At 36.8% G+C, this 26,177-nt stretch overlaps 4 protein-coding genes across 5 annotated transcripts; 2 read left to right on the forward strand and 2 right to left on the reverse strand.

The window, feature by feature from the left end:
- Positions 1 to 5,227: 5,227 nt before the first annotated feature.
- On the reverse strand, positions 5,228 to 7,587 carry LOC106376391 (putative PAP-specific phosphatase, mitochondrial). Of its 2 annotated transcripts, XM_048768276.1 has the most exons (9): positions 7,415 to 7,587; positions 7,136 to 7,335; positions 6,818 to 7,029; positions 6,539 to 6,598; positions 6,280 to 6,370; positions 6,045 to 6,180; positions 5,754 to 5,832; positions 5,618 to 5,668; positions 5,228 to 5,528 (listed from the first exon to the last, which is right to left on the reverse strand). In XM_048768276.1, the coding sequence occupies exons 1-9, from the start codon at positions 7,501 to 7,503 to the stop codon at positions 5,379 to 5,381; spliced, it is 1,068 nt and encodes a 355-aa protein (XP_048624233.1). In that variant the 5' UTR covers positions 7,504 to 7,587; the 3' UTR covers positions 5,228 to 5,378. The 2 variants fall into 2 exon arrangements, with proteins under 2 accessions (XP_048624233.1, XP_013671917.1); XM_013816463.3 differs by having other exon boundaries at positions 6,045 to 6,370; positions 7,415 to 7,586.
- A 10,222-nt stretch (positions 7,588 to 17,809) lies between these two features.
- Positions 17,810 to 18,374, forward strand: LOC106374600. The gene has a single exon (XM_013814594.3). The coding sequence runs from the start codon at positions 17,946 to 17,948 to the stop codon at positions 18,189 to 18,191; it is 246 nt and encodes an 81-aa protein (XP_013670048.2). The 5' UTR covers positions 17,810 to 17,945; the 3' UTR covers positions 18,192 to 18,374.
- A 385-nt stretch (positions 18,375 to 18,759) lies between these two features.
- On the forward strand, positions 18,760 to 20,872 carry LOC106376390 (vesicle-associated protein 4-3). Its single transcript, XM_013816462.3, has 7 exons — positions 18,760 to 19,391; positions 19,726 to 19,796; positions 19,885 to 19,966; positions 20,069 to 20,187; positions 20,272 to 20,349; positions 20,430 to 20,555; positions 20,668 to 20,872. The coding sequence occupies exons 1-7, from the start codon at positions 19,085 to 19,087 to the stop codon at positions 20,722 to 20,724; spliced, it is 840 nt and encodes a 279-aa protein (XP_013671916.1). The 5' UTR covers positions 18,760 to 19,084; the 3' UTR covers positions 20,725 to 20,872.
- A 921-nt stretch (positions 20,873 to 21,793) lies between these two features.
- On the reverse strand, positions 21,794 to 25,804 carry LOC106376389 (external alternative NAD(P)H-ubiquinone oxidoreductase B2, mitochondrial). The gene is made up of 10 exons (XM_013816461.3): positions 25,566 to 25,804; positions 24,858 to 25,119; positions 24,438 to 24,644; positions 24,021 to 24,271; positions 23,696 to 23,912; positions 23,502 to 23,606; positions 23,136 to 23,411; positions 22,869 to 22,990; positions 22,299 to 22,418; positions 21,794 to 22,125 (listed from the first exon to the last, which is right to left on the reverse strand). The coding sequence occupies exons 1-10, from the start codon at positions 25,655 to 25,657 to the stop codon at positions 22,038 to 22,040; spliced, it is 1,740 nt and encodes a 579-aa protein (XP_013671915.1). The 5' UTR covers positions 25,658 to 25,804; the 3' UTR covers positions 21,794 to 22,037.
- Positions 25,805 to 26,177: the final 373 nt, after the last annotated feature.

A 26,177-nucleotide genomic window follows, 5' to 3' on the forward strand; every position in this document is an offset into this window, starting at 1 on the left:
TTTTCTTATTTCAATTTTTTATTTTTTTAATTATATTTAAATTTTATTTTATTAATTTTAGTTTTTAAAATTTATTTTACTTTTTGTTTATTTATTTTTATTTTTATTTTTTTAAGTATTAAATTTATTTAATTTTATTGATAAATTTAGATTTTTATTCATTTTAATTTTATAAAATTTATTTTAATTTACTTATAAATTTAAAATTTTATTTATTTAGTTTGATTTTATTTTTCTAAGTTTTATCTCTTTTTCATTTATTTCTGATTTTTTAAATTAATTTTTTATTATTTTAAATATTTTTATTATTTATTAATTAAAAAAACAGCTGATATGTCGTACCTTTTTACACACGGATGAATAGTACCGGTCACATTTTTGTTTGGTAAAAATGTCAGTTAGTTTTAAGGTTTAATATGTTAATATAATTGGTTTGAGGGTTTGAAGTGTGAGTTTCTGAACAGGGAGATTTAAAGTGCTATTTTTTTCAACTTTTATGGTTTAAAATGTGATTTTTCCTTTTAATAACTCTTATAAATACTCGCTGCTTGTATTTAGGCCACATGGACAAAAGAGTTAGGCAATAATAGAGCATGCAGCCACATAATGCAGCCACATAAATGCGATTTTTACCTAATTTTCTTCGTATAAAATATGATTGATTTGTGTATATGTTATAAAATAAAATCGTCACGTAGAGATTACTGTCCCATTGTTCCATATCTTTGTTACGTCACAAACGAAGCCCTTTGAATCCTAAATAGTTGAAAGGTGAAGGCAAATGCATGCCAATAAGCCACACATTATATATTTATATATCGATTATTATCCTTGTTCGAAAACGCGGACTTGGCGGCCGAGTTCTCGGCATGGAGGCGCTTGGCGGTTACTTACCGTCGCGTTTAGATCCTATGCGCTCGAAAACTCGGAGCTGACGAAAAAAAATCAAAATTTCTTTCTTTTCGTGATTAAAATCAATTGTTATGTTAAATATCCATCATATTTTGATATAAACGCCAGTTAGAACAAGAAATTTGATTAAAAAAGTAATGTAAACTGAAGAGCGGCGGTTTAGGGTTCGCAGGAATTCTAATTTTAAAGGAAGAAGATGAGGGTATATATGTAATTGTGCTTGATTAATGTGAAAAATGAAGAGAAAAAAAACTTCAATCCGAGGGCATCAATTTCGTTACCTGCAGACACAACAAACGTGTCAAAGACCACTACACTATGTTGTTTTTACATCATGCTTTCACGTGTATTATATTTATCTGTATATCTATTATTAAAAATATATAAAAACTAGGCTTCGCGTATACCCCGCTTAGTCCCGATTTTTTGATAACTCGCTAGGCCCGGCATCACCGTCCGACTAGCGCCTAGCGTAGTTTCGAACAAGGATTATTATACATAAAATTCACCTATATAGCTATAATATGCGACATAATATTGGAATGGTAGTTGATGGGCCAGTGCCACTTCATGTACATGTACGTAAGAATCTATCCACGTTATATTAAGTATTAAACCATGATTAACCCCAGTCTCTTAACTGAAATTTTTAACTTCGGTTAAGAGATGGTTCTTAGCTTTTCTTAGATTTTAATTAAGAAAAGCTAAGAATCGTCTCTTAAATAAGAGATATAAGAGACGACTCTTATCCCGAAAAAAAAAAAAAAATTTATCAAATAATGAGTTAAGAACTCCGGCTAAGACACCAGGATTAATCATGCTATTAGTATCGTATTATAATATTCATTTGATTAATAAACTTTTAGAGGTTCTAACAGAGTTGATGCTGAGAATTAAAATAGTCATTACATAATTTAGTGGAAAGACAGAGACATTCGTTCTCTCGAGATATGACTAGAAAAAAAAATCAAAGATTTTAACTGTTTCACAATTGTTTTATCTGTACTTTTTTGGGTAAAATGTTAAATTATTATACCAAAGTTTTCAATTTTTTACAGAAATAAAAATCAAAGATTTTAACTGTTTCACAATTGTTTTATCTGTACTTTTTTTGGTAAAATGTTAAATTATTATACCAAAGTTTTCAATTTTTTAGAGAAATAAAAAGCAAACTAGTAGCAGAAATACGAGAATAAACTAAACAGAAGGGATCTAAGCAACGAAATAACAAAATGAAGCAAAGGAGAAGCTGACTTAGAACGATACTTTAACTTTAGCGCGAAGGATCAAGAAGCGAGTCGATAACAGAGAGAGCTTCCAGTCGCCGCGAGCTAACAGAGAGAAAGGCACCCCAAACCTTGAAACACACGGCTCCTACATCTTCTGGAGAACTCAAACGCCACCAACTGCCCAAAGAATCACAAACCGAACTCGCTAGCTAATCCAAGAGACAACTATCCGGCAGCACGAAGAGGATCTTGTAACCGACGATGTCGTCGTTCGAAGAAGGGTGCTGAAGATTGCTGCCTCCAACTCACCAACCCGTGACCGTGTACACCCGTTGAACCCAAGACTCATATAGAGCAGTGGGACTGGCCCGAAACACCTCTTCCTGAGAGACACCACCAAGCACACTAGAAAGCCGGAGTCAAATTAAAGCCTATCCATTGCCTTCTAACCCAAACAACTCCACAAGCTAACCCGAGACCGAGAACCCGAGAGGGTAGAGAGCCGACGACCGCCATCGCCAAGCCCCCACAACTTTATTAGGTGAGGTGAGAGAAACCCGAGGCCACACCACCGGACCTGCACACAAACGAAGACAAGAACAACCGCAACAACCCAGATCCGAAGGTCGGACAGAGCAAACAAAAGTTCTGACTAACACGCGGCCACCAGAGACACCGGAGAACAAGCTTACCGGCCATAGCTCCGGACTAGCTCTCACGCGCCGTTACCAAAAGGACACCCAATAACTCGAGAGTGAACAGAAACAAGAATCCCGCCACAAAGCTCCTAGTCAAAGCCTACCACGAACCAATCCCGGACGAAATCCGAGAGAACCGACGTCACACGCGCCACTACTCACCCGAGAGCACACACCAAGCAACACAAAATCACCGGAACTCCAAGGACGAAACCAAAGGTCTAAGCCATAGGAAAGACAGACGCTGTCCTCACTCGCATGGACTCGCCGCCGGAGACCCTAGATCTGAAACCCAGATTCCGGATCTGAGCAAAGGTGGAGCTCCCCCTGCCGCAAAGAGAAGAGAATACGAAGGAAACAAGGACATATGAAACACACGAGAGGAAAGAGGGGGAGAAAAGAGGAGATCCAGCGACCGCGAACGGCAGAGCGGCCACCGGAAAAGCAAGAGAGCTTTGTTACGTGAAGGTTGGAGAAGAGAGAGGGAGGAGAGAGGGGGAGAGAGGGGAATAGTAGTGTGAGAAAAATGTTTTCTTCTTGTATTTTTATCTCAACTTTACTCTCTTTATATGGAAATTCCTAAATTAAGATCAACCTAAGTTTATAATAACTTAGAAAAAGTATAACAAGGAAAGATATGGCCAATTTCAAAAAGATGAAAATGAAAGCTAAGAAAGATACGTAAATATATGTTTTGATGGGGAGAAAAACTAGGATATCCCACTTCCATTTGTCCATATTTAGATAACAATTTTTATTTATGGATAAACATTGACCGCGTTCGTTAAAGACCACACCTAGGCCTGGGCATTTCGGGTATCGGTTCGGTTCGGTTCGGGTATTTCGGGTTTCGGATAGTTCGGATAGGGGCTAGAGGATCCATTTAGTACTCGACCTATTTTCGGTTCGGTTCGGTTCGGATAGTTTCGGGTTCGGTTCGGTTCGGATAGTAAATGTAGGAACCGGAAAATATCCATAAAAAGTTCGGTTCTCATTTGGATCCGGTTCGGGTTCGGATAGTTCGGGTAGTTTGGATAATTTGGATAAAATATTGGTTATTTAAGGTAAAATATCAAATAATTAGGATGATTTAGATAAAAAATTTGGATATTTCGGATTACTTTGGATATTTCGGATAAAAATATCCGGATAGTTTCGGATACTTTCGGGTAGTTTGGATACTTTATAATAATTTAGTTATCCTCAACTATTTTCAAATATTTTTAATAGAATTTTAAATTAAAAATATATATTTAGTGATGTTATATGTATATATAATTAATGTTTTTATATATTCGGGTACCCGTTCGGTTCTCGGTTCGGTTCCGGTTCGGTTCGGTTATTTCGGATATAAAAATATAGGAACCGTTCGGGTATTTGAGGGTATTGGTCCGGTTCCGGTTTCGGGTATTTCGGTTCGGTTCCGGTTCGGTTCTTCGGTTCCGGTTATTTTGCCCAGGCCTAACCACACCCATGAAGAACCATGTTAATTAACAGGGTCTATTACAGGTCATATAAATTTTTTTTACTATAATACAAATATGTATAGGGATCATTTAAATATTCAAAACTAAAAATATGAAATTTGTTTTTGTAGTTTTAGTGGGAAAACCAAATTTTATGATTTTGGCAGGAAATCTGTTTTGCGGTTTTAACCAAAAATTTGTTTGGTGGAAAATTTCGATTTTGCGATATTGGTAGGAAAGTTCTATTTTACGATTTTGGTGAAAAATTTTGGTTTAACAGTAAAATAGTTTTTGTCGAAAAAATTTTGATTTCGTGATTTTGGCAAAAAAAAACTTGATTTTGCGGTTTTAGCGAAAATATAATATTATGATTTTTGTGAAAAAATTGTTTTACGGGGGTCTAGGCGAAAAATTGTTTTGCGGTTTTGGTTTCTTAAAACTCTTATTTTCTCAAATTTGATTTAATTCAAGACTGTTTGTTTTAAATTATTGGACGGACCATTTTTATATAACTCAAACCACTGAAGTCTACAGTCTGAATGGTCTGTGACTTTTGTTCAATTATAGCACGCGGTCTAAATGGATGTGACTAAATTAGGTCTATTTATATCCGGACATGAACGGCTCATGGTAGCCATCCATTTGACTGCCATACTAAAAAAAAAAGAGTTGTTTCATTTCATATCATTTTTTTCGTGACTTTAGTCTATTTGTGGACAATTTAATTCACTTTTAATCACAGAGCATATGTTGTTCGAATAAAATCTCTTAAATCCACAACTTAATTAAAATTTTGCGATCCGTGAAATTCAAGTTCAACACCAAGGTTTATTTCCTCCAGTTATATATTCAAACTTTGGAAAAATTTATCCCAAGTCTTTCCCAAACTATACAACAATATAACTAATTATAAATGCAGGTATGATGAACTTTCAAATTTACTAAAAGAAGGATATGGTCAATTTCTCACATAAAGGCAAACAAAGAGATTATGGAGACATGAAGTTATAATCACATTTTAGTGTGTAAAAAATCATATAAACTCTTTAGTGTAGAGTGAGTAGTCATATAAATCAAAGAGTTGGGGAAGCAGAAGAGATCATCTCAAGAAGCTGATGATGTAAACTTCCGTTGCTAACCACAACACCACCCGCCGGAAAAATGATCCTCCTTTCAGATTGATCTTCCTCCAGATTTATATCAACTCCTTCCCAATCTGTTACCTGAGAGACAAAGAGACACTATTATGTCTCCAGAACTTAAAGACAAACGATGCTTTTTTTTTTTACTTTGTCAAGAATCATTCACTAACCTTTCCTCCGGCTTCATGAACGCATATGATCCCAACAGCATGATCCCAACACTACATGTTTTAAGAGTGAAACAAATAAGAAGAACCAAGATTTAACTGTGCCTGTGCGTGGATATGTATCAAACATACTGAGTACCTTTATCGTTCGCTCAGTGCTTGCTCGGAGAAGAAACACCGATGCTCTACCAGAAGCTATCATCAAGTACTTGCACAAACTGTACAAAGAGACAAGAAAAAAACTGATCTAAGTACCTTGCATGCAAGTGCTAAGTTTGTCAAATATTTGTTGACGAACAGTTTTTGAAGAACACTTTCAAAACATTCAAAAACCGGTCATCTTATAAAAAAAATTGTTAATTCGAATAAATTCACTCATTAAAAGAAAAAAAAAGAGAGAGAGAGAGATAGTGAGTGGATGGATGGATACCTTCCACAACATGTCGGCAAAAGCCGAATCTCATTACCATGCAAGTCACCTGAATCTATTTTTTTGTCGAACAGACCAGAGAGTGGAAGTGATTCCCAGGGTTGGCTATCTTGAATACAAAACCGAGCCTTGTTCACTAAACCACATGCATCAACAAAACGCCTTGTCCAATCACAGGTTACTTGTAAACTTTTGGTCCACGTTCCACAGCCAATATGAGAGAGCATTAAAGTACCGGTGGTTCCATCAGAAGAGTCACCAGGCCAGTTTGGACAGCCCATGACCCCTAGCACAATTTCATTATCTACAACAAGGGCCAATCCTACCTGAGATTTGTTGTATATAGAATATCAGAAACATGTAAATATATTGATTGTATCCTTGTTCATGGCTCAGAACTTTTAGTAGTGTTTTTTTTATATATCAGTAACTCTTAAAAGAACCATTTTTGAAACAGTGAAAGGAAATGAGAATCGCAGGCTAAAGAGACATACCACATATAAAGCATCATCTCCTTTAAGGAACCCTCTAGTGCCATCTATTGGATCCAAAACCTGCACAACATCAACATTCATAGTATTAATTAGTGAGCTGAGTGCATCATTTTCCATATTAGTTTGCAATAAATCAAATCTAGAGTATCACTCTTCTCTCATTCCAAAATTTGCAAGCTTTAGGATGACAATCTATATAGATAGCGGATAGAAAACTATATGTAACATATGAAACTTGGGAGTAAAGTCCTTTGTATCATTATAAAAATGAAACATTACCCAATAAGTAGCAGGTTTGTTGCAAAAAGTATAAGCATCTTTGCCACCTCTGTCAATAGCTTCTAGTACATCAGCATCAGATAAGCGATCATCTCCAACGCTAGCTTTAGCGATGACTTCACTAACAACAGAGCTCACAAGATTGTTCTCACGCAAAAAAAGAGAGTCTTCTTCAGCGACCAAAGGTATTGAAGGAAACAGTTTCGATAGCTCTGCAAATCAGACATAAAAAAAAAAAAAAAAGTGTCGGAATCTCGACAACATCACCCTTTAGTTCTGTGATAAAGAAAAGTCTAATTCTTTTTTTATTGTTCTTACCTAAGCTGACTAGAGCTTGCACTCCGAAGTCTGCAATGGTAACTGGTGTTTGGTCATTCTTCTCGAGAATCTTGTCTTTGGAAGAGAAAAGCGATCTCTTTACATCGACACAGAGGCGGCAAGCTCTGTCAACAGCATCAATAGCGGCTTCGAGCTCTCTGTGATACTTAGCTTGATGCTTCGGAAACGGGAGATTAGCCCTGTGAGACACACTCAAAGACGAAAACCATTCGTGTTGGGAGAAGTAGAAGCAGATGGAGGAATCCGATTTGAAGATACCTTACTATGAAGTATCTGCTGCGGGGAGGATTTAATACCGGTGAGAATCTAACGGCGGAGAAACGAGCTCCGGTGTCGAGAATGTGCATCGCGGCTGATGCTGAACCGGTTCTGATTTGATAAAATGAGCGGTTCTAGGTTCGTTATCGAGTGTGTGAATGATTTTTAGTGATGTGTATAAAAGATAAATGGGCTCTAATTGTTATTTTTTGTTGGGTTCAGATTAATTAATAAAAATAGACTTCTAATTAAAAATCAAACGTTGGCCTAAAATGAATACGGAAACCAAGCAAGCCAACTCATGAGGTATTTGAAGCCCAATAACTTAAATCCCACACATAAAATACGTAGAGCGCCACGTGGGGATAGTACACTTAAAAAAGGAACTAAACAGAACATGTTATAAAAGAGATGCTATGTAAGCTTATTATTACTCATGACCAGAAGTCTATATTTATACAAGTATTAGACCGTCTTATTTAGACCGTCATAAGAGAAAATGAAATCATATTCCTGATAGGAATAGGAAATAGCACTTATCCTAAATACATATGGAAAAGGATAAACATCAAGTATAAATACATGTAAATTTTCATTCGCCTAAGTCATTAGCGAATGAGCCGGATGGATAGCTTATGGGCCGGACAGTTTGGGCCTGATATGGGTCGATCACCACTTGGTTTATAACACTCCCCCTTGATCGACACATCCGGTTCAGGGCTTGTAACATGCTTAATGTTGCATCATTAAAACCTTTCCAGAAAACCCAGTGGGACAAAATCATGGATAAAGAAAAAGAGTACAACACATGAACTCCCCCTGACTTGTACCCCCGTGTATGTTCTTCAAGTTTGCGCATGGACAATTTGATAGTTTAGCTTCATGGGCGCCAAGTCTTGAACTGGTCCTTTAATTGGCACGTCCCAAACTGATAGATAAATTTCATGGACGTGTGCTTGGTGTAGACATGGTGAAGAAGTCGGCTGACATATCATATGACTGAACTTGTAGTCCTTTGAGCTTCTTAAACGTTGATGTAGGAATAGCTCTTGCCGAATTGTAACTTGAGTTATCTTGTAACTCTCATATCTTCTGGAACTTCATTAAGACATGGTCAAGACGTGCATCTTTGCAGCTGACCACTCTATGTCCTGGTCGGACGGATGGCACTCGACCAGTACTCGGATGGACCTCTAATCTGCGATCAAACTTTACTCGCAAGTCCTCTCATGTCCCACGGATCCTCTAGTCACATGGCTTTGCCATACCGTGGACACTTTAATATATATATTGAGTCATCGACCCAAAACACATACGGATTTCTCACGGACATGCCTTCGTCCATTCAGACATACATCACCCGTATGTGCTAATGGCTTATCCATTATAACCGATCTTTCTTCATTGGTCGATCGATGTTGAGATATAGACCTTGTCTATACTCGTCCATACCCCATGAGTGTCTAAGGTCATATCATTAATAATCATTGCTGCAATGAGTTTTATAATCTCATCAAACTATGGATCTGCAGTCAAATACACTCAAGGACCTTTATACATGGTTATCGATCTTTCTTGCCTTCAGCAATGCCATATCCATTTGACCTCGACCAGACATACTTCTGGTCACTCTATTGGACCATTATGGTTTCCTTTTATCCACTGATATAAACATAATGGCTTGTGCTTACATTGCAGTCTCATACTATAATCTTATTACTTGAAAAACATCGCAGTCCACACTTTCTTTGATGGCATCTCATGACCTACTTGCAGTGCTGATTTATTATAAACACAAGGGATTTCTTTTATAAAAATCTATGGACTGATTTGGATTGTTCTTTATCGAACTCCTTCACTAAGTTTTACTTAGTCTTATCATATTCAATGCAGCTGCTTTTGCTTCAGTCCATGAACAGCTTAGGAACAATGCTGTTATTTGAGAACTTCTTTTCTCATCTTTTTGGTACCTTTATTTTCTTTATCCAGTGATCAATATACTGCTTACTACATCATTATTTCTTTTGTTTCCAGACTTCATCAATTTCGAGTTTGTGTAGTAGCATCCACCACATAGGAGCATATTTCCTTATAATCTGTTCCTTTGGTCTCTATGAGTATCCTTGTGTAACAAGTCATTCTTTGAATGATGTAAGTAGTAATGTGAACGACCTCTTGATTACTTGGTCACGTTCCACATCTCATGATTTTCTTTCCCTCATAAGACCCATTTCTTCTTTAAACTCTTTAAACCTCAAGTTTTCTTTTAATCTGATCTTTATTCTTTATGAGTACTCTTACGTGGTTTCATGATCCTCGCTTTATATCTTTAAACTCAAGTGCTACTTTCTTTTATGAGCTCTCTTATATGTAAATACATCATTGGTGTTAACACTCTTATGTAGTTCCATAGTGTTCCAGACATGATCTAATAGATTTGAGATCTTATTATCCAGGACCTTTACTACCTTGCAGTTTGGCGTCCCAAACTACATGGTTTGGTACCTTAGATGTTTAGCTGGCCAGCCTTATCTCTCTATCTGGACTGGTTTCCTTTGAACTCGGATTTGTATCATTCTATGCACCTTTCATTTCTTTCCGAGGTTTCTTATCTTTTGGAACTTATTGGTCTATCTTGTATAGACACTGTAGCAACTTGATTGTGTCTCTTAGGACATCAAATTCGTGGTGCTAAGCTGGTATGACTTATTCTTTTCTTTTCGGGTCAATGTGTCTGGCATCTAGTTCTGCTAGCTTTTGTATCATTTGATCACATTCTTTGGACGTTTTAAATCATATTTTCTAGTCCAAGGATCTTGCCAAGACAATGATGGTAAATACCATTCTATTTCTCTTATTCTCTTTTACCAGCTTATTTCTTTCTCCCCCTGATGTTGGATAGTCGGATTCATCAGTCATGCGATCCGTATACCTGGCCATAATTTGATCACCCATATTTGGCACAAGGTCTCTTAAAAAACGTGGGAGAAAGACATGTTCCTATCCAACATATATTCCCAATCTTTTTCTCATCCTCTTCTGAGGTTTCATCCTAGACGGCACATATGTATATGGTGGTTTATTCAAAATTTCTTAGGATGGTATATGTCTGGTTTATGACCCGTATTCATTCTGAGATGGGATTATCTATGCTCACTTATATGGCCTGATGCATATAACCTTACACATGTAAATCCTTGTGTCCCCAAGCATTAGGTAGTGGTCTTTGTAGTATAAAGAATTCGGCCAAGTCTTACTATGGTCATAGACCATGTCACACGGAATTTGTAGTATGTTCATGGATCACAGTTTGTCCTCACTCCCCCTCATGGACATACTATAATCACGTGGTACTTGGAACAATAGAGCCTAATGAGTTTCCCTTGTGTACATGTTACACAACGTGAGATTTTATGGGATAACTCTTTGTGCTTTTTGCAATATGTGCATCAATTTTTAAAGACCTGCATGGCTAATCCAGTCATGCCATAAAGTGTATAAAATTTTGTGGGTATATAGGTTACCATGGCTTTGGCCTTTATCATACTGATCCTTGGCATAGTCTAGATCAGTATAGTATGTAGGTATAGTCTTGACCACTTTCTTATAAGGCCTTAGGCGATTTTCTTATAATCTGAAAGGAACTTTTGTTTCTTTTGCCCATTGGTTCAATGTGGAAACCATTCATGCTCAAGTCTTTATAACTCAATAAGTCTTTTATTGGGTAAATAAATATGTGCCCCTTTAGGCAATGTCGTGGTCTATAATAGACTGACTATCCTTTTATTAAGTTTACATTGTCATTTATCAATCAAGAAATCATCAAGCAAATCAAACATGATAACTAAAAACAACTCTTATTATTGCTATAAGATTGTAAATGACAAGCAAATCAAAGCAAAACATAAAACATAAAATTAGAATGTCGAAATCTCGTTTCTTTAGTCAATGTATAAGTCGGCCTCACAATCCATATATTTACACACGGCTTCCTTGGATTCCTCCTTATCATTTTTAGCCTCATTGGCTTCAGGAGGTCTCATCTCACTGTTTCGTTGCTCAATGTATATTTTCTGAATTTTTTCAAATCTGCTAATGGTATCTATAACTTTCTGCTCTCTTTGTTCAGTTGCCAATAGGCATAACAATAGGTCATTATAGGTGGTGAAACCCTTAGCCTTATGTGATAACAACAGATCCTTTGGATGGAATGTGGAATAAGTTTTATATAGTAAATCCTCATTTGTTACCACTTCACCACATAGTTCAAGACTATAGGCGATTTTCATCAGAGCAGAATTATATTCGTCCACGGATTCAAAATCCAGGAACCTGAGAATCTTCCATTCATTCATGGCTTTTCGCCATAATGCCATTGAGTATCTGGAATTTAGTTTTGTCCAAAGGTCACAAAGATCCTCAATATTTAAGTAATGATCTCTCAGATCCCTAGTGAGATGATAGCGCATAATTGTTATGGCTTTATGCTTTTCACTTTCAATTGTATTATTGCCATCAATGATACATTTTCCGAGTCCTTCAGGGTAACTGAAGTGTTCATTACCCATTTTAGATAATTATCTCCAGAGAGATTTAGGGCAGCATAATCCGAAGGCTCAAATTTCGACATCTGAAAAATATTATTAATCAGTTCAAGGTGCTACCGAGTTAATAAAATCAATGCATACGGTTTCACAAGTCTCTCGACCAAAAAATTAACTACTCGACCATGGTGCGAGAAAAACAAGTATGCGAGGTCTATATGATGCTTTAGGCCACACGGCCTTATAAAATTGTGATGCAACAACCCTAGAGGTCGGATTTTATATCTGAATGCAATCAAAGCATCAATCATAACAACAATCATATTCAGACCGATTTTTAATCAATGTGAGACCAGGTCAATAATTCTTATGTTTTAGTTTTCTTAAAACATTTAGTATGATCAAGCAATCAGAATAATAATGCAAGTATCATCAGATCATATTAGGGTTTCAAGACCCATTTTTCGGTTTGATTTTATCAATATCAAGCTTTACAAAAGAATTAAATCAGATCAATCAGTCAATTTTAGCAATTCTCTAGCAATCCTAACAGTAAAAGGAAAATTTCCATCAAGTAGAAAAGGAAATTTCAGGAAAAATGAAATTTTCTACTTTTAGCAAAAAGGAAATTCACAATTCTGGACAGAATATGGTTTTAATCAAAACTAGCAATTTTCCTAATCAGTTCATTTGATATTCAAACAATTAATCACAATATGGAAACTTGTTTATCAATCGATTTATGCAAAAAGAAAAATTAGGGTTTTTAACAATTTAACAATTTTAAGATCAATTCGATTCTAAACAGTTCTATTTACTCAAACAATCATCAAAGATAATCAAGGTTTTAATCTAGCAACCTTTAGAAACTTATGGAGTGTAGATTTGGACCACCAAAGAGAGAAGGAGGCCGCGAGCTGATCGTTCTTCGAGTCGGGTCGCGGACGGGCCGCTTGCTTGGTCGTATCACGAACAGGGAAGAAGGAGAACGTCTGGTTTACTTGATCACGTCTAGAAAGAGCTAAGTTCAAGAGAGAGAGAGCTCGGATTTGGGTTAGGAAAGCGATTAGGGTTCCAAAGCAAATCGGCGACGCGTACTGTAGCAGAGCGTGACGGCGCGTTAGTGAACGGATCGACAAGCGATTTGCAGCGTCTAATTCATCTCGACGAAAGCTTCAATTTGATATATTGCTCGTCATCTGGGTCCTCACGGTTTGGGAGAACGATATCTTTGAAGTTCCGCCGGAATTAGAGTTTTGTGATATTCGGCTGAGTTTAAGGAATTTCGTGGGGGCTTACGGTTAGAGGCTATCGTGCTGATAACATGTTATAAAAGAGATGCTATGTAAGGTTATTATTACTCATGACCAGATGTCTATATTTATACAAGTATTAGACCGTCTTATTTTGACCGTCATAAGAGAAAAGGAAATCATATTCCTAATAGGAATAGGAAATAGTACTTATCCTAAATACATATAGAAAAGGATAAACATCAAGTATAGATAAATGTAAACTCTCATTCGCCTAAATTATTAGCGAATGGGCCGGATGGATAGCTGATGGACCGGACGGTTTGGACCTGATATGGGTCGATCACCACTTGGTTTATAACAGAACCAAACTAGTGGTGTTAAAATCAAACCAATTGTTAAGACCATACCTAAATCTTACTGACCCTTTCCTTTTTTTTTACCAGCGAAGAAGTCAAATATGATCTTAAAATCTTTAAGATTAGGGTTCCACGCAAGAACACATCTTCAACTTAAACTTCAATTTTCATGTTCTATTTCAACTTTAAAATTTTAGTAAATAGTAAAATTATTCTAAAGAAAAAATAGAATAGAATTATAATAAAACTCAACTATATTTAAAAGAGTTATTAACATAAATAGACACTTTGTGTCTTTTTATTACATGTGAGAGCACATTGTGCTACTAGGGTACTTTTTATTGGTTGAAGACTCATTTGTCCTCTAAAAAGCGAAATCAAGATGAGATATTGAAATAATTGGGTGATTCTTTTTAGTTGGGCTAGTTAGGTATTTGAATTTTAAATTTTTTAAAAAATAGGGATTAGGCTGGTGGACGCGAACGTAGGTAAAATTGGAGTTTGTTTTTCACACGGGCCCAAGGAAAAAGTAACTCTCGTCAGGTTAATTTTTTTTTTCTTCAGTAACAATAAAACGCAGAAAAAAAATGATGAAGGAGATTTTTGACAGAGGATGTTGTCACGGCGGAGACTGACGGAGAAGACGATGTCTTTGCAAAAGAGGAGAGATTTTAAGGGCAAAGAAGAAAGTTAGATCCATTTATCCATTCTGGGTTAGTGTTTCGAATTTGGGATTTCGTTTTTGGGATTAGGGTTTTGGATTTTGATTTTGGGATTCATGATTTCGATTTTGGTATTAGGGTTTTCAGATATTATTAAGTCCCATAATTTTGTTTTGGGTTAGTGTTTTAATTGTTCAATTATCTCTGAAAAAGAAAAGTCACAGTTTACGTGAGAGAAGATGACGGAGAAACTAACCAATAAAAGACGAAATTAAAATCAACAGCGACGTACCCATGCAAAAACAACAATGACGACGAGGAAGAAGCGCTCAGGGAAGGAGAAAGAAAAAGGTGAGTTTATTTGTGGTTTCCAAATTGAGTCGGATTTAGGGTTTCTATGTGTATTTGAGCTAGAGTTTGACTAGTTTCTTGTTGCAGTGCAGAAGTAGCAACAACATATGAGGAACGGGGAACAATATGATACAGACACATTGTGGGATTCCCGTTGGCGCTTCAGTTGATTTTGGCAGAGGTGCTAGAGGCTGAACATGATCCTAAGGTAACTAGTTGTACACATGTACGAACGTTTAATGTTGTACACGTTACATGTGATGTACATGTGTACAACAAGAACATATGTGTACATATTTACTTTGCATATTATGCTTGTATGGTTTGTAGTAGAGGTGTGTATTGATTTTTATTTGGTTTGCTGTGTTTTTATATTTGCAGCTGATTGGGCAATATGTGATAGAGTATGGGGAAGATAAGAAGGATGTTTGGGGGAGATTCTGAAGGATCGGCACAAATACAGAAATCAAGAGTGGAGAGGCGGTGATGTAGCTGAGCGTAAGTACATGTGTACAACACGGAGTGCGTACATGTGTACATGCGATTATATGTACAACTTGGGACGTGTACATAAATGGTGTATTTTGACATGTTTGTTAGTTTTGAAGGATGAATATTTTTGGCATGATACTATGATATTTTCAGATGTTTTGGGTATATAATGTAAAGTAGCAGGATGACCGTTGATTCTAACTAAAACTCTTCACATTGAAAATGTACATGTAAGCTAAAATTGTACAAAGTAATGGCTAATGTAGGCAAATTGTAAGATCTCTCTTTAATCAAAAACCAAAAAATTTACTATCATGGTCAATGATTCACATGTACACAAGTTCATTTGTACAATGATTTCTTTGTACACCAATTATTTTTCATACATTTGCAAGTTTAAGTATTTGTAAGGTCTATAGTGTCAACGTGTACACATGTATTTCGTTGTCCATATGTACATCAGTTCATCGTTACATCTATTCGATTTAACATATAATTGTGAGTTCGAATGTTTGAAGGCCCAATATCATCTAATATCAACTGAAATCGTCTAGCATAAAGTAATTGATTCATAACAGTCAAAGGCATACGTAGTAGAGTACCCACACTGACCACATTTTTAAGAGTAATCTTCAGAGGTCATGATTTACAAGTACGTCTTATGAGTGTGATGTCCAAAAGTAATGGTTTCTAATTTATGATGTATCATGTGTACATATCACGTGTACACATATTCAGTTGTACACGTGTACAAAAATACATGTACACAAACACATGTACACAATAATATGTGTACATATGGATGTTGATTGTACACATGGATAGCATGAATTATGTGTACATGTGGACATCGAAAATTATATATACGCGTAGATACTATTTTGATTGTACAATATCAATCAGCTCTTAACTTCTCAGCTACTTGGACCTTGCATAGGATGTCCTCATCAACATTGGACGGTAAGCTCTCTTATGCCATTCAGACACACTCTAACATCTCTTTAATGCGAGACTCTACATCAACATTGTAACATATCAAAAACTCCATTGTAGCAATCATTTTGGAGCTAAAGGTACAAAGTTTGGGATTAAAAGGAAGTACCTTGAGCACGGTATTCATAACCTTTTCCACGGAAGTTGTTGGCGACGATGGTTGCAGCATGATATTTGGTTTGAGAATCAGTAGTGAAGTTGTAGATGAGTGATTCTTTGATGAGTGTAGTAGAAATTGGAGACTTTTTGTCAGCGGATTCAAACTGTTTAGTGAGCCAAATTTTCAATTCTGAAATTTGGGAATGCAATCTGAAGAAAAAAAAATAAACAAGAACAAGTGAGATGATGATTTTGCTTAATGCAATGGTAATAATCTTGGTCGTATATGATGAAAAAACATGAGTTAATCTAATGGTTAGGAATATTGGTAGATATAAGTCTAATTAAGATCTTAGAAAAATAGATCTTGACCGTCGAAATTAGAGACAGATCAATGGTTGTGGTAAAAGCCCGTCACTTATCTATTTTATAAGGAAACTAGACTTTTATGATTGAGTTAAGAGATAACTAATTTAGTTAAAAATGGAAAAGAATAGTTATAGAAAGCGGGTGAGTAGAAGAATGTGTCTTACGTATAATAAATAAAATGAAATGTGTCATAGAGCGAAAATATTTCTATTTAAAATCACCCATTTTAAAAAGGAAAATAAATACTGCATAGTAATTTTTGTAAGGCAGATACAGTAGGTTTAACTATTTAAAACAACTAAGTGGCAGACAAGCTTCCCACTTTAGCACACATCAAAAGTTCTTTAACAATATAAAACAACTATTTGTCAATATATCCACTAGTATCCACCACCAATTTGCTATTTCAATTATGTACAAACCGTTAATTAAATATGGCGGAAGTCAGACGTTTTTCTAAGAAAAAAAAAATCAAATTTTGTAAAATACTGTCAAATTATCGAGTAACTACATACATTAAAAGTGAACTATGAAAGCAATCATCATAGTTATATAATATCGTATTATCAATTACGTTTTAGACGATTTAGAATATAAATCAAAATTTCAAACATTAGTACAAATGTATAAACTATTAAAGACATGCTTGAAATCAAAACAAAAACAAAACCTTTGATCAAAGTAATGGTAGTCTACTAGTGATGACTAATTTGGGAACGGTGTAAACCTGGATGTGTTAAATTTGATTTTTACTTGACTAGTTTGGGTTTAAACTTGGGCCCAACTGTTTTACCGAATACTAAACAAACAATTTAGTTACTCTTGACATTACTCGCAAAGAATTTTAAATTCAGATTTGTTAACCTTGTACCAAATTCATTTTAAAATATTAAAGATTTTGTCAAACTGTAATAAGTGAAGCAAAACAAAATAAGTTATCTCGGACATGGCAATTATGTCTAACGACAAACTAAAACATTCGTATAATTAATATTCATAGTTATCCAGATGAAAGCGATGCGGATAATAAAATATCTTCTAAAATGAAAACCATTTTCAAAAAAGAGAGAAAGAAATAAAATATCCATTCCTCTCATCCGATCATATCCTACACCAAAACAAGTCGCGAACCTTCCTTACCCGGCACGTGTCGGTCACTTATCAAGTAGCAGTTCGATGATTCGTCGAGCACCCGGTTTTCCCGTCTCAGCCGGTTGTTTCTCCCAAATCCTCTAGCTCTCACACTCCACTGTGCCCACTCTATATAAAGCAATGGATCTCTCACTCTCCAAAAGAAAGGAAAGAAACTCATCTCTTGAGAATCTGAAAAGCCAGAGCAGAACTCAAAAAAACTTGAGTACCGGGAGATTTATAATCTGGAAAAGTAGTATACAGTGAATCTGTGGCAGATGAACAGAGTGATTAGTCAGTTTTCGGGAAAGTTAATGAAGGACAAGTGTGTTACCGGAAGTGGCGGCGGTGCAGTCAAAGAATCGGCGTCGCCGCAGAGTCCAGTCGCGACATCTTCCTCTGTGCGGAGGCTGAACGGCGATCTGGAGTCGAGGCGATTTGGCGGGGCGGCTAGCGAGAGACTGAGGCAGGCGGAGGAGTCTCTGAGGACGGTTATGTTTCTGAGCTGCTGGGGAGCTTGCTAGATCTGGTGGTGTATATCAAAACACGTTCCTCTTTGTGCTTTGATTTTGAGTTTTTTTTTTTTTTTTCCTTTGTTTATTTTGAAGATGTTTGCTGTGAATATTTTTGATCTTTGTGTAGCTGTTTCTGTAAATCAATGTACAAAAACGAAAAGTTGTGTTGAAGAAAATGGTTTTCTCACCAAATCACTTTTCTTAAGTTCTTATCAAGTGAGTATGTTGATCTATAGATTACGATGTGCTTCATTTTGAACTATAGATGGTAGATAAATACATTACTCGATATCTTTGTTTTTTTATTTAATTTTGCATTTTGGAAAACTCCCATTAATAAGTGCCTAGTTTAGGATAATATCAATCAAATTCATAATTATCGGATTGTTAAAACCTAATTTTTAAATCTCAAAATTATATTAAAAAAAAATCATAAATGCCGAAAATTGGTAGATTTTGTATAGGAGAACTGGTCTCTTGTATGCATTTATGGTAAAAAAAAAAAGCAAAACAAAAAAGACCCGTAAGAGACACACAAGTGAAAATTGCACATGTTTTGGTTGGTAAGTAGTAACTGTAAGAAAAAAAGTAAAAGTTTCGAGTGTCAATAGGATTGCATCATTCACTCTACCGGTTAGAGACATTCACTCTACGAGGCGGATACTAATCTTGTTCCCCAAAATCTCTACTTTTTTGTTTGAATCATTACGTTGCCTTCATAACGCCGTCAATCGAAAGAGAAAAAAGAAGCGAATCCAAGACGCGGTCGTTATAAAACGCAATTTCCATCGCGTTTTGAATCTTCTCAACTTCCGATGGTGACACTCGCTTTCACGAAACAGTAAACAAATCAAACCCAGACGTGAAATCAAAATTCACTTTCCTTGTGTCGCGGTGGTCCGATGGCTTTAACGTCGGAAAAATCCGATTCCGATGGCCGACGTCGAAGCTTATTCAAACTACCCTTTCGAAACTCCAGTGATCATCAAGCTACCTCTTCGTCTTCGTCTTCTCATCTCAGTGACAATTATATACATCAATCTCGCCATTTTCGCTATCAGGGACCACGTCCTGTCGTCGAACGATTGGGTCAAACCCATCACCAACAACCAGCCGCGACGATCCCTTCGATGTCATCAGTCGCGAGATCACTTCTTCCTTCTAAACGCCGGTTGAAACTCGACCCTTCCTCCAAACTTTACTTCCCTTGTGAGTTACTTCCTCCAAATTTTCCTGATCATTACTTTTTGAGGGTTACTGGAAAGTTGCGATTTTTTGGATCACTCAACTGAGAAATGAAAAAAAGTTTAGCCTTTTCTTTCTTTCTTTCTGGGAATGTTGATATTGGATATTGGATATTGGATATTGGATATTGTAGATGATGAGGATGAGGATGAGGATGATGTTAACTTGTAATTTGAAAATAAAATATATTTATAGGTAGAAAGCTAATAAATGTAGGTGGAATGTTATTTGAAGATTCAGTTTTTTTGTATAATTAGATGTTAGTTTAGTAATTTATGAAATTTTGTGTGTTTTGAAGATGAGCCTGGGAAGCAAGTCAGGAGTGCCATTAAGATTAAGAATACCAGCAAGTCACATGTAGCTTTCAAGGTATCCTTGTCATCGTTCTAAAACGGTTTTGAGTTACAGTTTAGTTCTTCTCATTATATCTGCTGCTGATGCTCTCTGTTTTCCACAGTTTCAAACAACGGAACCAAAGAGTTGCTTCATGCGTCCTGCTGGTGCTATCCTTCCTCCGGGTGAAGAAATCCTCGCGACTGGTATTTGCTTCTATCCATTATGCTTGATGAGGTTATTTGAAATCCATTGGCCTTCCAGGATTATGCCGTGACTGTTTCTATGTCTTGTTCAACTTCTTTTAGTTTTCAAGTTTGTTGAGCCTCCTCAGAATAATGAAAAGCCAATGGAACAGAAGAGCGGGGTTAAGTTTAAAATCATGAGCTTGAAGATAAAAATCCCCACGGACTATATGCCCGAGCTGGTATCTAAAAATGGTAGTTATTGTTCAGAATCTGTAAGAGTAAAATATGTCATGTGGGTGGTCTTTGCGTTTCTATTTTTGCAGTTTGAGGAGCAAAAAGATCATGTCTCTGAGGAGCAAGTAATGCGTGTGGTATTCTTGGATCCTGAAAACCCTAACCCTGTGAGTCTTTCTTTCTTCTTCCGGTTCTTGTCGCCGTCATTTGTTAACTGATTTTACATCTCTCTCTTTATACTCTAAAGATGATGGAGAAACTGAAGAGTCAATTAGCTGAAGCGGATGCTGCAGATGAAGCAAGGAAGAAAGCACCAGATGTTATTAGTACTGGTCCGAAGCCAATTGGCGAAGGACTTGTGATTGATGAATGGGTGAGAGCTTTAATCTTCTTCTTCTTTCTCTCTCTTTTTTTTTTCTGTTTTTAAGACAATAAATGTGAAAGGATGATGTTTAATGTGTTTCTCTTTCTGCTGTCATTACCAGAAGCAACGCCGAGAGAGGTATCTTGCACAGCAACAAAAAGGAGTGGACTTGGCTTGAAACCAGAAGTATCACAAAGACAAAAAAAAAAAGTGTGTGGATATATGTAATGTGTGAAGGGAATGAAGATTGCATCTGTGGTCAAGTTTTATCCAAAAAAAAAAAATACTTGTTCCTTTGATGTCTTAACTAAAGATTTGTTCTCTAACGCCATGAACGATCTGACAACGTCCCAAGAATTAAGACTATCAGCAAGCAAGAGCCCCAAGTTCCATTACAAAAGAAGCCCTTGTCTATGTACCTACAAAATGTTTCTTTAAAAGAGAGCAAAACCCTATAAAACCAAGGCAAAGAAGATCAATTACCTTTCTCTTGGATTGTACATTTGTATGCAACAAGCTATTACTAGATGTCTTCTTTCACAAGGATGGGGGCTTCAATAGCATAGCAGAACGTCTCTCACATATGCTAATACCTTTATCTGTCTGAGAGTTTTGCCAATATTATTCATGTACATGAATTGCAGTGCCGCCTTGGTATGTTTGGCGGAGATGGAGTTTCTTGGCACAAGAAGTTGATGAAAGTTATCTTGGAGAAGATATATGCGCTGGCTCATCTGGCCATTGACGCGATCGTTGCTCACTTCATAAGATTTCGTAAGGAGACAGAAGTTTTGCCGGTCATTTGGCACCAAACTATTGTCGCCTTTGTGCAACGGTACAAGCACGAACTAAGAAAAGGCAAATAAAAAGAGTCTCACAAGTCTTGTCAGGAAGCAAAATCACGGAGCTAATTAGTCTTGAAATTGTGACAGAGCTTGTGAGTAGCAGAAACTGTGGAGAGAGGGGAGGATAATTCACATTCAGCTACTACGATCAACAAGCCGATCAAAGAATTGGCCAATGAAAGAAGACAAGTGATCATCTATATACATCCAATCTTGAGTGAACCTCTTCTTGTTTTGTGTTAAATTCCAATTTATGCAAAGATATTATAATTAATCTATGTTTCGACGGAAAAGAAAGAAGCAAATCCAAGCTACTAAAATTAGCAATGAAGTTTTGTCAATGTGGAAGCAAAAAAAGAGCAGTAAATAACATATTTGTAATCAGAAAAACCAAAACCGCAATGGAAAATATATTTTTAAAAAGACATAGCGCAAACTCTCAGTACGACCAATGAACGAAGCAAATCTCCTCGCAATCTTTGTAGTGATTATTTTATTACAAATGTAAAGCCGAAATGAAAAACAACAAAAATCAAAACTTTCTTTTCACATGAGAAAGAGAAGTTAAAAGTGTAAGCTGGTTGGCAGCATAAAGGGGGGGAGACAGAGTGTGTAGATAGTTTTAGACCTTTTGGTGATGTTATACTCAGATGCTACTCGAGTCTCTACCAAAGATGAAACGCCTCATCCAATCAGAAACCACAAGGACTCTCGTGCGCCAGCTCACTTGCTTACTGTTCCATTACCAAAACCATTTTTAAAAGATAAAAATAATGTCAGCTTTTGAATTGTCAAAACCATTACCAACTTTTGACAAAAAAAAAAAAAAGTTAAAAATAATGAATGAAATAAAACTTTTGAATTGTTGAAAAAAAGAAGAACGTAAATGTTTGTTTGCTTATTTTACCTGGCGTAGACGGAATACCAGAGCCACTGGCTGCTGTGTCCAATAGAAACCCAATCTCCTGGAAGTTCTGCCGCCGTTTGTTCCCCTCCCAATGGTGCAAATGATCCCAAATGCCTATACCTGTACCACCCTCCCAAAATTAAACCATACCGGACTTTACAATTTGTTTTACTTTATCTACTACGTATATATCGTAACCGCTGAAAACCGGAACCGAACGGATCAAGACGGTTTCAATTTGGTCTTGCTACAGTGTACACAAACTCAGACCGAAACATCCTAGCTAGCTATAACAAACCTTTATACTTACATAAACTCGCTAAACATGCTTACTAACATCTTCCACGACACAAACACTACACTACACTACACCTCACCTAAACCCCAAATACACTACGAAGTTGCAGTGCCGTGTTATTGGAAGTCCCATCATTTCCAAATTATTGTTTACTACGTAGAGTATTAATGAGAAACGCTTTCATATTCTGATTCTCAAACGTCTTAGATTTGTTTTGGTTTCGTCAACAAAAATCAAAAGATACTGTTTCAACTTTTTCTGGAAGGGCTAACCTGAAGGGGCGGAAACGGTGACGACCTTCTCCTCTCATCCTAATGGGACCTTCTGGATTCTTCTCACACTCTTCCATACGATCAAAGCATTTTGCAAGGTATGTGCCTTGCTGCGCAGCAACCTAAAGACAGCCAACAACTAAATTATAACTCAACCAATAAACAATGTATGTGTGTGTTAAAAAGAACAGATAATTCACCCAAGAATCCAGCAAACATGTGTGTTCATGTGTTTCATTGAAGATGAACGAAAATACTTAATATCACCTGTGCTGTTGCTGGAAGAAACTTCACTTCTGAATCAACCTGAGAAAGAGCCGATTTGAACTCTTCGATTTTCAGTTCGACGTTCTTCTTGGATCCATCATCAGCTTCGGCTTCTTTTAGAAGATCCGCAATGCCACGCATGCGTTTACTCTTCAAGTAGAGCTCAACTTGAGGGTATCTAACACAAATGTCATCCATTGCCTCTTGAAACTCTTTCAGAGTCAGCGTCCCGGAATTGTCTTTATCTGCTTTGCTAAAAATTGCAGAAACATCTTCCTGCAAGAGTAGACCATTGATATTCTTCGGTTAATAATACACAAAACTAACGCCCAGATATTGGAAAAAAGAGGGACAAGATTAAATTACCATGACTTTACGCTGGTTAATTGTTGCGCAATCACCAAGGGCATATATGTTATCACACCCTTCCACGCGAAGCCATTCATCAGTGGCCAGAGCACGTCTGTTACCCTGCAATTGCAAAGACAATTTCATAAACGTGTTCCCTAGAAAACGTTGAAGATTGTAGTGCGTGAGTTTAATTAAGTACATTACTTTACCTGACCAATTTGTTTCATAAAATCTTTGATTACAGGACGAGTTCCAATACCAGTTGACCAGACAATCATTCCATAAGGAATTGAGGAAACCCCTCCTCCTTTGGTTTTAGCAGATATGTCCTTCTCATTCACTTTGGTCACCATGGAGCCCAGTTTCACATCAATACCATCTCTGCTAAACTTTTCTTCCGCAAACTCAGTGATTCTCTTGTCAAACCTGTGAAAGAAAAGCAACCCATGAATCACTATACAAGGGTTTTTTATGGAAACAATGAAACATATAGATTGAACATGAAATAGAAGTTTAAGAGGCAAGAAATTTCACATGGTTAGGATGTGGTCCGCGGCTTCCAGAAGCGTGATTCGCACTAAATCTTTGGCTTTAGGATAGAGTGTGACTAAATCCTCTCTAACAAAATCATGCAGCTCCGCGGCAAACTCAACACCAGTTGGCCCACCACCAACAACCACAAAATGCAGGATTCTCTTCCTCTCTTCTTCGCTTAGTTCAGGTAGACTTGCCTTCTCAAAGGAATCAATCACCTTTTTACGGATTCCTTGAGCATCTTCAACCTCCTACAAGCATACATTGAAACAAATAAAAAGGCTCAGAAATTTAACATCCATACAAATAATCAGTAGTTATATACTTCCGTATGCTTCTGACCTGTAAAAATTACCACTGCTTACAGAACAACATACTAAGGGGAGGCAAAAATAAATACGAGCCGAGATGACTTACTTTCAGAAAATGACAGTTCTCCTCCACTCCAGGTATGTTAAAAGTGTTAGACTGAGCTCCAGTAGCAATTACAAGGTAGTCATAGTCAACAGAAAATTCTTCTTTCTTCCCACTGCTAACGCCTTGTTTGGATCGGCAGAACACTTTCTTGCTTGCTGGATCAATCTTGAAACATTCAGCCTCTAGGTAAGACGTATCAACGTTCTTCTGCTTACCAAGAAAAGAAAACAAGCACATATCAGCAATTTTTCATCAAAAACTAGTGAAATTAATAAGCAGAAAAAGCCTCATAGTCTCATACTAATGGGCCAATACATAAACTACAACAAAAAACATTGAGTCTAATCAAGATAATACTTTTCAAAGCACTGTAGCAAGCAGAGAAGGGAAAAAGAGAGACATTACTAGAGAAACAAATACCTTTCTGCCAATGTTTCGAATAGGCTCAACAACGCTGCGAGCTTCAACAGTGCCACAAGTAACGCTAGGCAGCAAGGGAGTGAAAGCAAAGTAGTTTCGAGGCGATATAATCTGAACCTCATACTGAGAGTTATTCAAATTCTTCAAGAAACTAGTGCCAGCCCATCCAGTTCCGAGCAGCACCACCTTCTTCTTCCTGGTTCCAGTTTCAACAACAGCGTTTGTTCCATTTGCCTCGGAGTAGGCTATGAGTCCACCACCACTACAACAATCGTACAGTATAAACCATCAGTAAACTCTAATTTGAATCAAATCGTTGCGTTATACACAGAGAGAGATCACAAACAAGCCAACGAAAGCTTAACACAGAAACAAAATCAGAGATCTGGAGAGATCCAAGATCGAAATTCGCATAAGTAAATCGAAATTGCCAAGAAAATGTAACGTATGATTCGAGAAACGTTATATCGAGTTGCGCGAATCATACAACATAGAGAATCTGTTCACTAGTTTTATCATCTGGAGAATCAGCGTATGTACTACGTCAGAGTTGCTTAAAATCAAAGCTGGAACAAGTTTAGAAACTGATAAATCAAACGATCATACGTGGTACACAGAGATTCGAGAGATCGCAAGGTTTGTACATGGAAACAAGAGCAGATAAACATATAAATGGAACATATGAAGGTACGGCTCGTAGAGGATGACCTGATCGTGGAGACGACGATGATCCGGGAGAGGGAAGGATAGTCTTGGAAAGCTTTCGAGAATCGCTCGAAGAAACTGAAACTCCTCCTCATTTTCTCTTGTCAGATTCAGATCGAAAAGTATTTCGCTCACGCCAGGAATCCTGGAAAAAGAAAAAATATCAGAGGAAAACGGTTTTGCTTTAAGAGAGAAAAGTAAAGGGATCTAGAAGAGAGAGAGAGGCCCCAGACGATTGTGACGGTGGAGCAAGTAAAGTAGTGTTTGGCGATCGTTTGGCTGTACACGTGGCGCTCGTGGAAAAAGTCTTGTTCAAATGATATAATAAAAATAAAAATAAAAATAAAAACAAATCGAATCCAGGTTGGGACTGGAGACGAATATTTCTCCATTTTTCCTTTTCTAAATTTGATCATATAAAAAGCACAATAAGACCCAAACTAAGACCATTCCCTACGTTTACACCACTAGTTAAGTTTACCAAAAATAAGAACCACTAACTGGTTACTGGTCCACCACTTCTGATGATAGTTTGAGTTAAAATTGTGAGTATTGTTTTGGTCACTAGTTAGAAATGAAAGCCGTATGTATGGTTTGGAGGGAGATCTTTCGTAT

Source organism: Brassica napus, chromosome C9, assembly GCF_020379485.1.
Source record: "Brassica napus cultivar Da-Ae chromosome C9, Da-Ae, whole genome shotgun sequence".
Lineage (NCBI taxonomy): Eukaryota > Viridiplantae > Streptophyta > Magnoliopsida > Brassicales > Brassicaceae > Brassica > Brassica napus.